The 15,539-nt window shown below is 40.8% G+C and overlaps 1 protein-coding gene across 2 annotated transcripts in view; it reads right to left on the bottom strand.

Annotated features, from left to right (window-relative positions):
• prex2 (phosphatidylinositol-3,4,5-trisphosphate-dependent Rac exchange factor 2) overlaps positions 1-15,539 on the bottom strand; it is a 128,052-nt gene that overhangs the window by 40,433 nt on the left and 72,080 nt on the right. For both annotated transcript variants that reach the window (XM_036125396.1, XM_036125395.1), the window contains 7 exons: positions 12,016-12,177; positions 9,203-9,425; positions 8,905-9,112; positions 3,030-3,209; positions 2,572-2,666; positions 2,258-2,340; positions 945-1,035 (listed from right to left, as the gene is read on the bottom strand). In XM_036125396.1, coding sequence (XP_035981289.1) covers positions 945-1,035; positions 2,258-2,340; positions 2,572-2,666; positions 3,030-3,209; positions 8,905-9,112; positions 9,203-9,425; positions 12,016-12,177 — 1,042 coding nt within the window. The remainder of the gene's footprint in view (positions 1-944; positions 1,036-2,257; positions 2,341-2,571; positions 2,667-3,029; positions 3,210-8,904; positions 9,113-9,202; positions 9,426-12,015; positions 12,178-15,539) is intronic.

Raw genomic sequence — 15,539 nt, 5'->3', positions numbered from 1 at the left:
CAGTCTTCCCCCTGTGTAAAAATGAGGAATGCTGAGCATCTTGTAAAGTTATACTTTTGGTATCCATTTCACCAATAAGGAAATACTAAATCTTGAAATTGTTATTATTGTCAGGACTTTAAATCGATTGTTTTCAAAATATTATAACATTATATTCATATATTCCAAAAGGAAGAAGATTTGTATTATGGCAATTGCAGATAAAAGAAAATAATTTATTGGCCAGGGAGGAGTAACTTTCCACAAAAAACTCAGGAATTTTTAGATAAATTTTATACATATGCAAGAAAAACTAGTTGCTTTCTGATGTCGAAAAGTTGTACATTTTTGAGAAAATTATTTTTCTTGTAATGGCATTGAAGGGTGGTTTTACAAAGCATTTCACTAAGGGACCATTTTTCTTCCGCTTTGCAATTATCCGCTACTTTGTGTTGGTGTTTCGTATAAACTCTCAATAAATTACATGGAAGTTTATGATTTTAATGCGATAAAATCTAGAGTTATGAATAGTTTTGCAATGTAGGCAGTTTTGTCTTTTCACTATAAACATAGGGAACAAGGATCAGAGAAAAAATGTCTGGGAATGATTTTTCTTCCTAATTGCTCTGAATCCACCTACAACACTTCCTCCCATGTGTCTAGCAAGCGTCACAGTACACCACAGGAAGTCGCAGCCCCTGTGTATTCAGCGCATGCTCTGTTTAAAGTCAACAATTGTCCCCCCCCCCCAAGAGCCTTTTATATCGTCTCCCTCTTCTCAGGTCCACATCGGGGGAGGGAAGTCTCCCAGGAACCCAAGACACTACAGTTCAAAGTTTACAAACTGATAGAGAGAAAAAGGAGGTTGCATGTGCACAATGGAAAGAGATAAAAGACAAAAAGCGATTCCAAAATAATAATTGGGAAAAATAGAGTACAACGCTTGATTTTTGCTGTAGTTCTACCTTGTAGTCCTCTTGCAGGCGTGAAGCACTTTGTCTGCTCAAATGCCCGAGCCACCCCCGCTCCTCTCAGCATGCTGGTGATTGAGTCCACCTGAAGAAAGCACGCGGGTCAAACATAGAGAACCCCATACAGTCTCCCACTGCGTCGAGATAGGAATGTTTGCACAGGGAAGCAAAAAAAAATAATACAACCCAGCTGCCGAGGCATGACCAACACCTGCTTCTGACACTATCCCCCACAAACCCAAGTGAATACACGGTTTGTGATGCAGCGCGTAAACAAAGCTGGGACTGACCTATATTACAACAAATTAGAGGAAGCTGCCAAAAAGAGCAGCCTTGTTCCTTTTCTTTTTCCATCACTGATGGAAACATCCTCCTTCACCATAGTGTTGTTAAAGGCATACTATGCAACATTTTTCAGTTAATGAATGTGTTCCATACCGTTTTGAAGGATTAAATGAGTCATTTCAGGTCGAACAAAGGTTTTCTCGGCCGCCCTGGTAGTCTGTAGGGGAAATACCGTACTTGCAATTGCAGGAGCTCTCGGCCAGCACACACAGGCTCAGAAGTCTCGTGCAAGACCGCAAGAGTCGGTCTTGCTTTACGGCGAGAACTCCATGTGTTTTTGCCCTGCCATTCACTATACACGCGCGAAAGCAACAACAAAGAACCGTTTGTTAATGTCAAATAAACATGCAAGCATATCAAGTTTTTTATTATTATTATTATTTTTATTTTATTTTTTTATGTTGGCGAAGCGGTAGCGTGAGTTTGCCGAGGTGGCCGCCTCGCCAAGATAGCGCTGCGGGAAGCTTGATGTTCATACCTTCACTGTGTTAGTCATTGTTTGTACTGCCGTTTTTTCCACTTTTCGTTGCGTTCGCCTGTCTGCTAAGCTCAAAACAACCGCGCCTGGCTTGACGGAGACACCAGAACAGCTGAGCATCTTTATGACAGTACACTTTTACTTTCGCCCTCTGGGGGGAGCCTCGCTGGAAAATCAACCCCGGTTGCATAGTATACCTTTAAAGTTTCAGAAAAACTCAAGTCTTTCCAACATTCCCTTCTTCCGGCTACAAAAGAAACATCCCACTTTTGGGTTTCAATAAACAGCTGACCTTTAAAAGCAGAGAAACATTCATCAAAGAAAATGTTAATTCCTTAAACTGGCCGGCTAATATGCAAGTTGTCTTAGGTTATAAAATAAACACATTCAACCATTAATTTGACGAAACCTCCTGGTAAACAAACTTTGGGCTCTCTTGGCTTGCAAACATTATTTCCCATGTCAGGGAGCTTCATTGACTCACCTGGCTAAACAGATGCTCTAAGAAGCTGTGTAGTTTCTTCTGCTTGTCATGGGACAGCCACACACTAGATGGCATCTCGTCTCCTGCAGACATGCACATACAACAAGCCATTTGGATCACATCAGTGCCTTTCCTTTATAAACAATGTATGTTTACAATAAAGAAGAATAAATGCCCTTGTTTTGTCACTTATTTGATATTTTCCAGACAAAATTGTGGAAAACACTGAAACATGATGAAGAATTTATTCATGAAAATCCTGATACTAGACTGTCAGCCGGGCTCTTGTATGTCATTCTGTGGTGTTTGTGCACCTGAGTCCATGTCGTCACTGTGAACGTAGGAGCTGCAGTGGCTGCTGCAGATACTGCTGAAGGAGGCAATAGAGTTCCTGTTGCTGTTGCAGTCACTGATGAGAAATTAGAGGACAATTTAAGAGAAATTATTTCTAAAATTGTGGAAAATGGTAAAGCAAATAATATAAAACTCAACACAACTCGATTTAGCTCAGATAAAAACGAACTGAGCTTATAACTTAGCTTGTGTAATTGTACCACATTCAAAGGCAAAATACAGCGCAGAGTTCTATACTAAAAAATTGCAAACAAAAAATAAATAGATTCAAACCCAACAAATCATGTAAATAAAAATACAGTTTAAAACGTTAAGATGTGCATAAGTGTTTTAGTATGAATAGTCATTCATGAATACATTTATACACAAGGATAAGAACAAGCAACAGGAAGCACTACTCCTCTCACTTTGGCTTTACCTGTACGAGTCTCTGTTGCTTATAGTGTCGTGTCCAGAGTCCTCCTGCTCATCTCCTGTCACATTGAAACACACCTTCTTCCCATTCCTCTCCCCCTTCTCTCCTTCACTCTCTGCAGCTATGTAGCTCTCTGGGTGCCTGACCTCTGACGCTGCAGGGTATGTGATGGAGGATAGAAGGCTGATCGAGACCGAGAGGCAGGAATGAGGGGGGGGGGGGGGGGACAAAAGAAAAAGAGAACATAAACCACATCCAACACAACAAAGATAGATGGATACGATAAAACTAATTCAATGCTCTGTCAGGTTTCCAAGCACCGTTGATACGGCATGTACAGTATGCAGCAGAACCCACACACATGTCACTGGCGCCATTAAATGACCGTGTGGGCAAAACAAAACCCTGGCTTGTTTCAATTTGGCACCGGCACAAAAACTTCTGACGGTCAAAGGTCCCGGTCGTATTTAAAGATTCAAATATCTTGTAAGGTGCAGCTGTATCAACATGCTGTGACGCGGCTGCAGAGATCAGTTCCCCTCTCCATACTGCCACTGACTTTTTATTCTGGTCTGTTAGATGTCTATCGGAGGGCCAGGAAGAGGATGGACAGGATATTTTCACAGTTGCAACAACACATGGTGGTGTTTAAAGCCATATCCCAATAAATGCTAGGCTTGTACTTTTTTGAACCCCCCCCCCCCACGCTTTTGCTCTGACACGCGATGTCTGTTTATATTTCGGACTCGTTTCAGTTTGAGCCTGCTTACATTTTCCATTACGTCATTGCATCGGCCTCTAAGACATTTCAAAGTGGAAGCGATGGAGAGGGTCTGCATTAGTCTGTTCTTCATCAAAGTGAACATGGCTTCCTCACGCCAGCCAAACATGCCTCCGCTTCACATCTCCTACACTCTACCCTCTTTGTCTCTCCCAGCTGACCTCCTTTCTATTCATCTGCATGCCGACACGGCAGCAAAGATGCCCTCATTACAGTTCGGCCAAGGATCTGCCACAATCCCCCTTAAAAACAAAGTGGCATTCCATCGCCATAGAGAGGCCCTCCTAGATCTGTGATTGGCTGCTCATTACTAAAGAAGTGAAGCCAGTATGGGGCCTGTGGGGCATGGACTTGGAAGCAGGATGGCAGAATAACAATAGCTGGATCAGAGATGGTGGTCTAAAGTTTAAAATGCGAGGGAAACTATAACTAAGAGACTAAAATGAGGCAAAAGACCTGCTGATTATTGCAGGAAATCTCTCCCTGGAAGTTTTTTTTAACTTACTCTGACATTGAATTATGAGACAACTAGGAAGAAAGTTTAAAAGCATGTGACTGTACACTGCAAAAAGGGAACTAAAAGTAAGTAAATTTTTTTTATAATTTAAAAAGATCATTTAAACTTGTTGCTCAAAACAATGACAAATACACTCATTTCAAGAAACTTTTACCTACTTTTAATTCCCTTTTTGCAGTATATTTCTATTGATGACAAAAAGTGTGACAGTTCAGTAATTAGATAATCAATAAATGTGCCGTTAATTATATATAAAAAAAATCACAAATAAATACTCTACATTAGCAATTTCAAATATTAAGTAAAAACTAAATATGACATTGAAAAAAATCATTATTTAAACTCCAGGAAGCAAATAAAACGATTTCACTATTCAAACGGATATTTTACTTTTAATGATGCATTTATTATTGCCATTTTGATGTAATTGTTTCCAATTTTATAAAAGATTTTACATATAGAAACAACCACTGAATTATTTACTAATTTATTGTGTTGTGGCACTTTTGGTCCTCCATAACATACAGCATTAAGCCCAATTTGTAAAAAACATATATAACAAAGAGAAGGTAGGTGAGAAATGCAGGCAAAGGTCACTGCTGAAGAGTGGAGATGTCACATTTGAAACACCACACTTTGGCATACGTGCATATAACAACGGCCATCCAAGAAACATTTAATAATACCCAGGTCTGGACCTTAAATTTTAGTTTCTGAAGTAAAGATTAATAGGAAGATTTAGCAAGTGAGGAGAATTGTTATTGGAGTGCTTTAGGTTGCTTAAGGAGATGTAAAAATTTTTGGGTTCAACCCAGTTTGACTTTATTTTCCCACAAAGGAGTATGACTGTGACAAAAAAGAACAACATGTAATGCCAAGAGTGATCGGCCCTCAAATTTCCCTCAAGCCCATCAGTTCATCTGCAGTTAGTTTTCTCACATCAAGATGTATTTTGTCCCAAAGATTCACTTTATAGTGAGGCTACACATGAGGTGGTTGAAAGGGGTCTTTAAAATGCTCAGAGGACATCTGCAGTCAATGGTGCTCCCTTTCATCTAGCTCAGAAACACAAAGAGAAGATGCAGCTAGAGCTAATTATAGGCAGAAGCATTTGTTTATCTCCCAAACTTCAGGCTCATAAAGAAGAGCTGCAGACACCCCATGGTCTGGCTGTTCACTCCCTGCTTAAGCTCTCCATTTTGGCAGTGGCACGCACTGTATTGCGTTCTCTCTGTCCAGCATAATTATGGGACAACAGGTGCTGTTTGTTATTTGTAGGTGAGTTAAAAGCTGCCCTGCCTACCAGTGTTTGCTTCCCTGGAGTTCACCCATAATTCCTGCATAGACGGTTTTTAGCTAAAGTGCTTATTGGAACTGTTTCTGTTTATATGCAGCTACAAATCACTTCAACAGCCTCCTTTAAAAAAAAAGTTGTTTTTAAATGAAGAAAACAATCCATCATGCGTCCACAGCTATTGTGAGTGTCAGCGTTCAAGACGGAGACGTTATGAATGCAACATCTTTAGAGGGCATGACTTAAAAGGCTCTTCTTGTTTCAGGAAAGTGTTTTAAAATTACTTATCTGCTTGGAAAACAATGAAAAACTGACAATGTGTTATACATGTTTTTATTTTTTCCAGACTTTTTAGATTTTCTGGCTGTAAAATATGAAGATATATATAGTATGCCCTTTAATTTAGGCCGGGTTGAATTAGCACAAGAACCCTGCAGCTTTAAATCGCTGCCAGGTGCTATCCTAAGTGCAACCTCAGGACAAAGTTATGGAAATGGGAGGGCGAGGTGGGGAGATTTGGTATTCAACCCAGGAAGGGAGGAAGTCCTGATAAGAAGCACGTCACTGAGTGTGTCCTCTAGCAGCTGTGACCCCCCGTCTCTAAGGGCACAGAAACAAAAGGTCACGGGTCTCCGCCTAAAAACGGATTCCTCGAAAGTTTGCCAAGACGTTATGTAACAACAAACGCTGCCCAGTGTTTTATCTTTCCTTATAATACAGATATTTATACTCTGCTGTGAATGCACAGCAGATTTAGTTCAGAACGGAAGAAGGATACATTCAACACAAAATAGCCACTTCAGCTTCTCATTATATCCATAAAATACAAACTCCAAGACATTTTCCCATCAAGCCTTTTAAAAAAAGAATGTGAACAAAATCCAAGTTTCTTAGTACAGATGCTTTTGGAGATAGCCAGCAAATAAAAGCAAAGGCCTGGAGATTTCAGAAACAAAACAGGAGACCCATGAGTTGGGGAACTAGAGCAGTATTAGTAATGATCCTTGGCCTGCCAGTGAACAGCCTAATATACAAACCAATCTAATGAAGTGTTAAGGAAGGTTCAGCAGTGCCGCAGAGGTCAAAACAATGCATCAACACAGCAACTAGCAACAGGCCAAATTAGTTCCTGCGCTGAAAACCCTCGTGCGCCTTCCTCACATCCTCCTACCCTTAACAAGCACCTTCTCTGTAGTCTGCATGTCGAACAGACAGCTCACAGTAAAGGTCATTATCGCTTCGCTAGATGTGTTTCCTGAACTGTTCGGAGCGTGCCAGGATGCCAGCGAGCTAATTGGCAGTGACAGGAGCATGACAGAATCTATCTCGACTCCCGACATTAAAACCCTGCTGAGGACGCCGGCTTCATCAGGCAACTTTGAATCCCATTCGGCAAAATCAGAGGGAGACCGTTAATGACTAAATCAATGAAATGATTATCTGAAGACTCAGAGCACGCATGACAATCAGAGAGCCGTCTGCACGTAATTATGAACTGCTGTGCAGGTATGTGTTCGTGATGCTCTGCTGGCGAGCGTCTTTGATACGGCATCCTTCTTTCTTTGCAGTGATTTTCTTCCCTATTCAGCGGAGGTGGACCGCTGCAGAACGGTTAACTTTGCATCCATACCAAACATAGAAAACCATATGAATACAACGAAGCAGAATATGCACACCTCACACCTAGTTTACAACCTTTTTTGCACACATGGTGTAGAAATACAGAGAAGAAAATCCCCCATGTGAGTCAGATGGGCTTCTTCATCCTTCATCAGAGAAAACTGACGAAAAACTGCTAGTCTTTGGTCCTTTTCTTTACATAATTAACATGTTTCTTTACGTACATAATTGGTCTTAATGTTAAACGAACATTCGTTTGAGCTTATTTGTAATGAAACACATCCCACTGCATGCCTTCAATAACTTGAGCCTTGCCCCAAAGGTGCGTCAGCCATCACAATAAAATACTTTATGACAGACACAAACATCTCAAAGGCCTGCTGTAAAAACAGGTCAAGTCTCTAAAGTGATATTCTCAACTCTTGAAATCTCGGCTTTAACTTCGGTACATCACAAAATGATTCTTTCATCAATGTTAAAGGTTTAGTGCAAAATAACTAGTGCAATCTATTGGTGAAGTTAGGGATATCGACAGATTCAAATCTCATCCCCACTCCATGAGGCTAGAAGATCCTCGGTTGAATTTAGGTTTGGAGTGTGACTAGGCCATTCATTTATAGATTACTATGCTTCGACTGCAGCCCTGGATGTACATTTAGGGTCATTATCTTTCTGGAGGGCGAACCCCAGCACCAGTCATGTGTTTTTGCAACTTTTTAAGGTTGACATGTATTGATAACTTTAGAATGAATTAGGATAAGTGTCCAGACATAGGACTGATTATAGGACTCCAGCCCCGGGCAGCTTTATAGGGAGCATTGACACTCTTGATGGTGTGGGTTGTGTTTAACAGGTTTTTCTACTGCCCACTATTTAGCTCCATACATATTCCCCATCAACTCTAAGCTGCTTCCTCTCCCTGCTGATGAAAGCATTCCCACAGCATAATGCTGCCACCACCATGCTTGACTATAGCAATGATGAGTTTAAGGTGAGTTATTTGCATATAGGCCAAAAATATGTAATGACCAGAGCGCCTTTTTCTACGTGGTTGGTTTATCCCCCAAATGGCTTGTGGCTGCAAAATATATTTGTTTTGGCTTTCTTCTTGCCACTCTTCCATCCAGTAAATACCAGATTTATGGAGTACATGACTAATAGTTGCTTGACAGATTATCCAATGCGCAGAACTCCCAACGGCTGCTTCTCTGATTGTCTCTCCTCTTACCCAGCCTCTCTTAGTGGGTTCAAAGTTGCGCTATACTGTTTCTGATTTGAGATGATGGATTGAAAACTATTCAGCGAGATATTCAAAGTTTGGGGTGTAGTTTTATAACCCAACCTTGATTCAAACGTCTCCATAACGTCATCTCTCACCCGTCTGCTGCGCTCCTTGATCTGCATGACGCTTTTTATTTTATTTTATTTTATGTTTTCTAACAAACGTCTGAGGCCTTTATGGGACAGTTCATATTATGGAAAGATTGCACACATTGGGTTGTATTTATTACTTTGGAGACTAAAGGCAATTTGGATTTTAGAACAGAGTAAAGTGGGCTAAATACAAATGCATGTCATGCTTTAAAGTGGTAAAAAAAAAAAAAAAGAAAAGAAAAAAAGAGCATGACAAGTCATAACATGACAAAAAGCACCAATAGCTACTTACTCGTGAATATGGGCACTGTGCGTCTCCATCTCCTTGACGGCAGCTGTGAGTTTATAAAGTAGTTTCTGATATGCGTCCAGGGTGAGCAGGTCGTCTTCTCGGAGGAGAAAACGGAGTCCGTGGCCCTCCGTCCGACCCAAACTGTGACCAGACGGCGCAGCCATAGTCGTGATGGTGTACTGGGCATTCACCATGGGGTTCAGCTTACCTGCACACAAACCCCTCGCACCAGTCAAACCTCACAACTAGATAAACAATGATATAAGATGCCGGCGCTCTGCAGGGTTAGGGTCCTCACCACTCTCTCCAGCGCAGCGCACACTCTTCTCCAAGGAGTTCTTCCTGCTGTCCAGCTGCACACCAAAGGCACTGCCCAGGGAGGTCGTGGTCTTGGGGTAGGAGACCTCCATCACGTTGATATGGCAGTTCGTAGGACAGAAATCGCTGCTGTGGAGAGGTGAAACTTTGGCTTTGGCCTGCTTAAAGGTGGGCCAGGCTCTGTTCTTCAGTACCCGGGAAAACTGTGACAAAGAAAAGGAGGCGTCTGGTCAGCATTGGAAGATAATGAGTTCAAAATCACTTTTTTGTATAGTTTCCAGGTGGATTGCATTCATAAATAATAGTTTTCAAAGAATGGAAAAACAAAAATCAAGGAGATGCAAGCTTGCTTTATTTAGCTGATTTGAAGTGCAGCCACATTTTAAACGGCCGCATGTAAAACAGAGGGCAGCGCATCCATCACCAAAATGCTACACATCCCTCTACATATTCAACAGCCGGCTTTGAAAGAAAAGCAAAAACCACATTTCTCTACACTTTTACCATTCCTCCGTTTCATGTGGCAGCCGAGATATTTACGCCGAATCAAAGATTTAAAACAGGCTCCGAAGATTATCACCGCTTGTACACGTGGAAAGAAAGTCCAGACCCCGGCGCAACCCTGCCATTGTTTAAATAAATACAAACCGAGGTGAAATGGTGCGCAGCAGCTCATATCATCGTGTTGTAATTGAACCTTTTTCATGTTTGACTTCAACAAGCCCCAGAATGTAAGTTCATGTTTCGAATTTGCTGCTGAGGATCTGCAGATTTCTGTTTTCCAGAGTAAATGTCAAACATGTTTTCTGCTGAGAGATACGTCTTCACAACTGAAACTCAGATCAATCTTCCACACGTGGATCGTGCATAACCGGCTTCTTATCAGCCAAATGTCCTCCAGAGCAGATTAACAGTAAACAGGTTGCGCTGGGACATCTGACAACAGCCGACCCTGTTATTAAAGAAAACTTCCTTTATGTGCTACAAGATTGAACATTCACAAAATACACAGTACACACGGAGTTGTAAGCTTGTGCTGGATCCGGTCAGATTTGTTTGTACTTTCTTTGAATCCCATCATAGCGCCAACATGCTGCCCTGTGAATTTACAGCAGATGTTTAGCAACACTGCACCATTTTTTTTATTTTTTGCATTTTTTTTTGGAGCTACAAATACAGTCAATTATATCATAACACATATGCATTTTAAATAGGCGACAAAACAGCTTTCCTCCTCAGATATTTTGCTCAGGTTGATTATAACGGATGGAGTTGCCATAACATCTGTCACCAGAGCTCTTATTTTCACAAAAACAAGTCGAGGATCTCTCCTTCTGATCACTCTCTGCTCCATCTTCCTGTTTATCTCGCCTTTAATTGTTCCCCACCTCCACACTTCCCACTCATTCTCCCTCATACCTCCTCTCTCCAGAGGTCCGGGGAGGAATGCTCTGTAACCAAAGGGGATCTTACACAACTGGATGTCCTGGCTGTGACTTTGCAAGGATATTTATAAGTGGTAATTAATCCAAGACCCCTGTCTGATGTTGAGTCGGTCTGCTTATTTTTCTCACGCACACTTGCATGCATTGCCTATGGATGTATGCAGATGTGAATAAGAAGTGACTAAAGAAAAAATGTCATGGCCTCACAAAGTCCTGGTTCTGGTAAACGTCGTGTTCTGGAAAAAAGTTTGCTGTTTTTTTGTTGTTTTGCAGCCTTTCACGTGTTTTCTTCCAGGATTGCCCCTGCTGTATTCGCCGCCATCAATCTTCCAATCACCTCTGACCAACTTCCATTTGACTGCTGAAGGAAAACATCTCTAGAGCCCAAATGCTGCCACTTCCACTTTTCAGTGTTATGTGCAGTGTTAGTTTTCCACCACAGTGTTTTGTTTCAATGCCATAGAAAGTCAGTTCTGGTCTCATCTGACAGGAGCACCTTCATCCACCACTTTCCTGCGACAAAACCTGAGCTGTTGACCTCTGCAGCTCATCCAGAGTCACCATGGGCATCTTGGCCCTTCCTTTAAATAACGCTCGTCTTGTCCAACATAAAGGTAGAGTTCAGGTGGACTCTCTGGATTTTATTTAGGCCCATCTGTATAAAGGACTGGCAGGTTCCAAAGAAAAGCCCAAAATCTTTTAGTAATATAATAAGAAGATATTAGTAATAATAATAATAATAATAATAATAATAATAATAATAATAATAATAATAATAATAATAATAATATATTACTAAAATCTTCACTTTTATTTTGTAAGAGAATCATGACTCCATTTCTTTTCACCTCACAACTTTATGTTGGTCCAACACATACATTAATAAAACAATAGGAAAAAAAGATATTCCCACATCTGATGCTGCCTCCATGAGTTTTTTATATATATTTATTAAACAGTATACACTTTGTATATTGCATAAAATATTATTGTTGTCAAACGCTTGTTGCTCAAGCTAAGCAAATTCATTCTATTATTGTCAATCTACAGAGACATTCAGACCCATTATTCAAAGTTCCTATTCCTTTCCCCTGACGTCTTAGACCTGATCTCTGAGCTGCACTGGAATAAAAAGAGATTTAAATGTGATGCTTCCTTTTTTTTTTTTTTTAATCAGCTGCAATATACCTAAATCTTAGGTAGTTAATTTTGTTAAGACTTTTTTCAAAATCCATTTTAAAATTACCCATCTTATTTTACATTTGTCCCACTATTTTCTTTCTATTCTTGATCAGATATGCGTTTATCTAAAGTGCACATGTTGCTGTTTTAGGCCCGTCTTCTGTACCTTTCTGTAGTTGGTGATGCGCCGGCTTATGTGCTCCGCCCTCTCGCCGCACATGGCGTTGAAGCGTACCTGCAGGTCCTCGGGTATCACGTCACAGCTGGAGCTCAACCTGCTGCACATCTGCAGCAGCACGTCGTCATTCCGCGCGAGCGCCTCCAGGATCTGCTCGCAGACGAGGGTAAACAGAGACAGGGATGATGGACTGATCCAACGAATGGGGCATGAATGAAAACCTAGTTTTATTTCTCTGCAGGTTTTCAAGAGCAGCTGAATTGGAATAGCCAAAAGGCCCACATTGCATAAATTCATGGAGATGCACCCATATTGTTCAGATCCAAGATTAGATATAAAGAAAGCAGGAGAGGCAATACTTGGAGAAAAGCAGGGGAGAAAAATGAAGCTGCAGGAAGAGACTGAAGCAGATTAACCCGCTTTAATATACAGCACCAAACTCTCCATGGACGATACAAGATGCTGGAGCAGATGTTTGTAACAATACTAAAATTACTCTCACTTTGCAGCAACAGGAAAGTGTCTATACTGAGATGGATGGCATTTCTTTGTTGCTGTGGATCTTAATGGGTTTCATTCAGAAACATGCTTTACAATACAGACTTTTACAGACTATACCAGCAAATCTAGATTCAGACATGCACCCACGTCTGATCTGAACTAATTTGCTACGGGAGAGACGCCATTCATTATGAGATTTAGCAGAAAGATGCTGCAAAAGCCTTTTTTTTTCACTTCAGCAAGCATTGCATCTTCATGTCTGAGCAGATTCTCTCTCCTCTGGCTGCCTTAAATCAATAATGATCACTCTGTGAACATCGCTGCTGGGATGCAAAAAGCATGCTCTTAAACCAGGCGGGAGATGAAATAACTAAAATACGGCTGTCAGTTCTAACTAGCTTCAAGCCCATCAGCCTATGCAGAAAAAAAAAAAGATGGTGGTTTGAGCGACGCAGAAGCAACTCACAGTACGATTTCGTGTGAAATGTGTTTCTAATTTCAAATGTGACGCACTGCAGTGCTCTTGCTATCAGAGCCTAACCCTAACTATCAGAGCATCACAGATTAACACGCTTGATAATGTTAACTTTAATTAAAAATAGCCTGTATCTATTGTATTCACAAGAAACTTGACATTTTCATTTTCCTGTTCGAGCTCAAATATTTTCCCTGAATCTTGTTTATTTGTTTGCATTTGCAAAGTTTTTTTTACACATTTGTTAATCATCCAAAAAAGGTCAAAGCTGATTCCCCAGCTGTTTGTTTTTGTTTATGCCAAAAATAAACAATTAGGATTTACAGTGGACAGAAAAAAAAATGTAGATTCCTTTATTTAACCAGGTAAACAAACTCATTGAGATTAAAACCTCTTTTCCAAGAGTGACCTGGCCAAGTGGCAGCTCAAATACACATTTAAATACATCACACACAAAACTGATAACTAAAATTATCAGTTTACAAAGTGCAGTCACAACATCCAATCATGCTTTGTACTCTGTCATTTGTGAGAGATTTGAATTTCGCCAGAGATAAAAGGGTTCTCAATTTCAAGTCCTTTTGTGCATCATTCCAGGTGGAGGAATGGAGCAGAGTATCTAAAAGCCTTTTTTCCCAGTTCAGTTCTGACTCTCGGGATCTGCATGAGGATGAAGTCCTGATATCGCTGGGCCGTATCAGTTAAAATTCCTCCACATATGTAGACATAAATATGTAGGTAGAAGTCCAAGAACAGAATTGTAGATAAAGGTCAGCCAGTGGGAGAGCCTACGAGAATACAGAGATGGAGAATCTGCAGTTGCATATAAGGAGCCATGATGCAACCAAGGTCCAACCAAGGTAAAAAAAAAAAAAAAAAAAAACATAGAAGTGATTAAAAATGCTGGAAGCACAACCTATGTGCTTCTAGCAGCTGAAGAGGACCATTTATCAGGGCTTTATAAGGTCAAAGTAGCAAACATGGGGCTTAAAGGTGCAAAAATTAGAACGTACAGCAAGCCCATCTTTATCATGTTTCCCAAATAGTTCAATTGTTTGAGGTTTCTAAAGGTTGAGATCTGGACTTTGACTTGGCATTGCAATAGTGTAATTATTTTCTTTTTATTTAAGTCATCCTGTTGGAGATTTGATTTGTATGAGTTCATGATCAGCTTGGCTTGAAGGAAGACTTTATTCGTCAGCTGCTGTGATATTTTGTGTGTTTTCCCCAAATGTGATGTCGGGCGCCGAGACTGAACATCTCTACTTTGGTTTCAGGGAACAACGCTCCATTGATCTAGCGAAGGGGTGACGCCCAAAATAACAGTGCCAGAGTTTTTGGATATTACGAGAATAAAGTTATAAAATTATGAGAATAAAGTAGTATTTTTCTAAGAACTCTTACAAAAAAGCATAATCTTCCCCTTGTGTGTAAAGCGTGGCGCTCTGGGAACCTGATATTTGAACTGTACACAGAGGAGACAGGCAGAGAGAAATGGCTGGAGACGGCAGAGTCAGGTTTGACCAGATAATGCAGACAGAGGCTGACTCGAACAGATGATGCCGATGAGTCCCCAGCGCGGGCAGAGCGAGAAATAGAGTCTGCAGGAGAAAATCTGAACCAGGCGGCACACACGAGCACTAGTAAAGCCCACTGGTGAGGGCAGGGGCGAGATCAGGTCCACAGGACACAAATGCTGGGTAAAACCCTGCAGGCAGTGAGACCAGAAGAGATGTTCTGGCAGGGAGTGGTGAGTGAGGCAGGTAAATAAAGGCGGAGTCTCAGGTGTAACGGCTTGGAGAAAATTAGTGGCAGCAGGAGAAGCTGATAAAGGAGAGTGAGTGGTGGCAGAGATGAGCATGGAATGAGGAAAGATCAAACAGTCCAAAAACAAACCAACCCCAAACTGTGCTAAAATGAGGAATGTTGAGCATCTTGTAAAGTTTTAATTTGGTTTCACTTCCAAAAATAAGGAAATACTAAATCTTTTCAGCATGTCAACAACAAATCATCTAATCACCCCCAAGAGGTTTCTCGCTACAATCCGGGAGGTCCCGACCCCCACTTTGGGAACCTCTGATCTAGGACATCATTCAGATTCTACTACATTTCGTTGAGAAAATAATGTTTTTCTGGCAACATTTTAAAACAAGGTATAATTAGTCTTTTTCTAATTGCCATGACCTTTAACATTGTGCTAACTAAGGCCTGCAGAGTCTGATACAAAGGTTGTCAGTCTTTTTCCAGCTTCTATAAGCAGTGCACAATCCAGCCTTGGTTTGAATTCGACGTCCATCATCGCAGAAAATTATGTCTTTCTCAAAGCAATAAGAAATAGGAAAACTCAGAATGGAGTTTGAGTATTTCAATTAAAAAGACAGAAAAGAAAAGATGCCTAGATTTGAGCCAGCAGTTTACAAAAGTAGTTATCAATTAACAGACCGCACAGAGGTCATGCTTCTGTCTTAGTTTCATACTACCACTCTGTAATTTATTTTTTTTGTAGCAGAAAGTGTCACAGAGTTAAAATCACCCT

The sequence above is a fragment of the Fundulus heteroclitus genome, chromosome 21, assembly GCF_011125445.2.
Source record: "Fundulus heteroclitus isolate FHET01 chromosome 21, MU-UCD_Fhet_4.1, whole genome shotgun sequence".
Lineage (NCBI taxonomy): Eukaryota > Metazoa > Chordata > Actinopteri > Cyprinodontiformes > Fundulidae > Fundulus > Fundulus heteroclitus.
The sequence above is the reverse complement of the archived record's forward strand: the minus strand, read 5'-3'. Positions and strand labels throughout refer to the sequence as shown.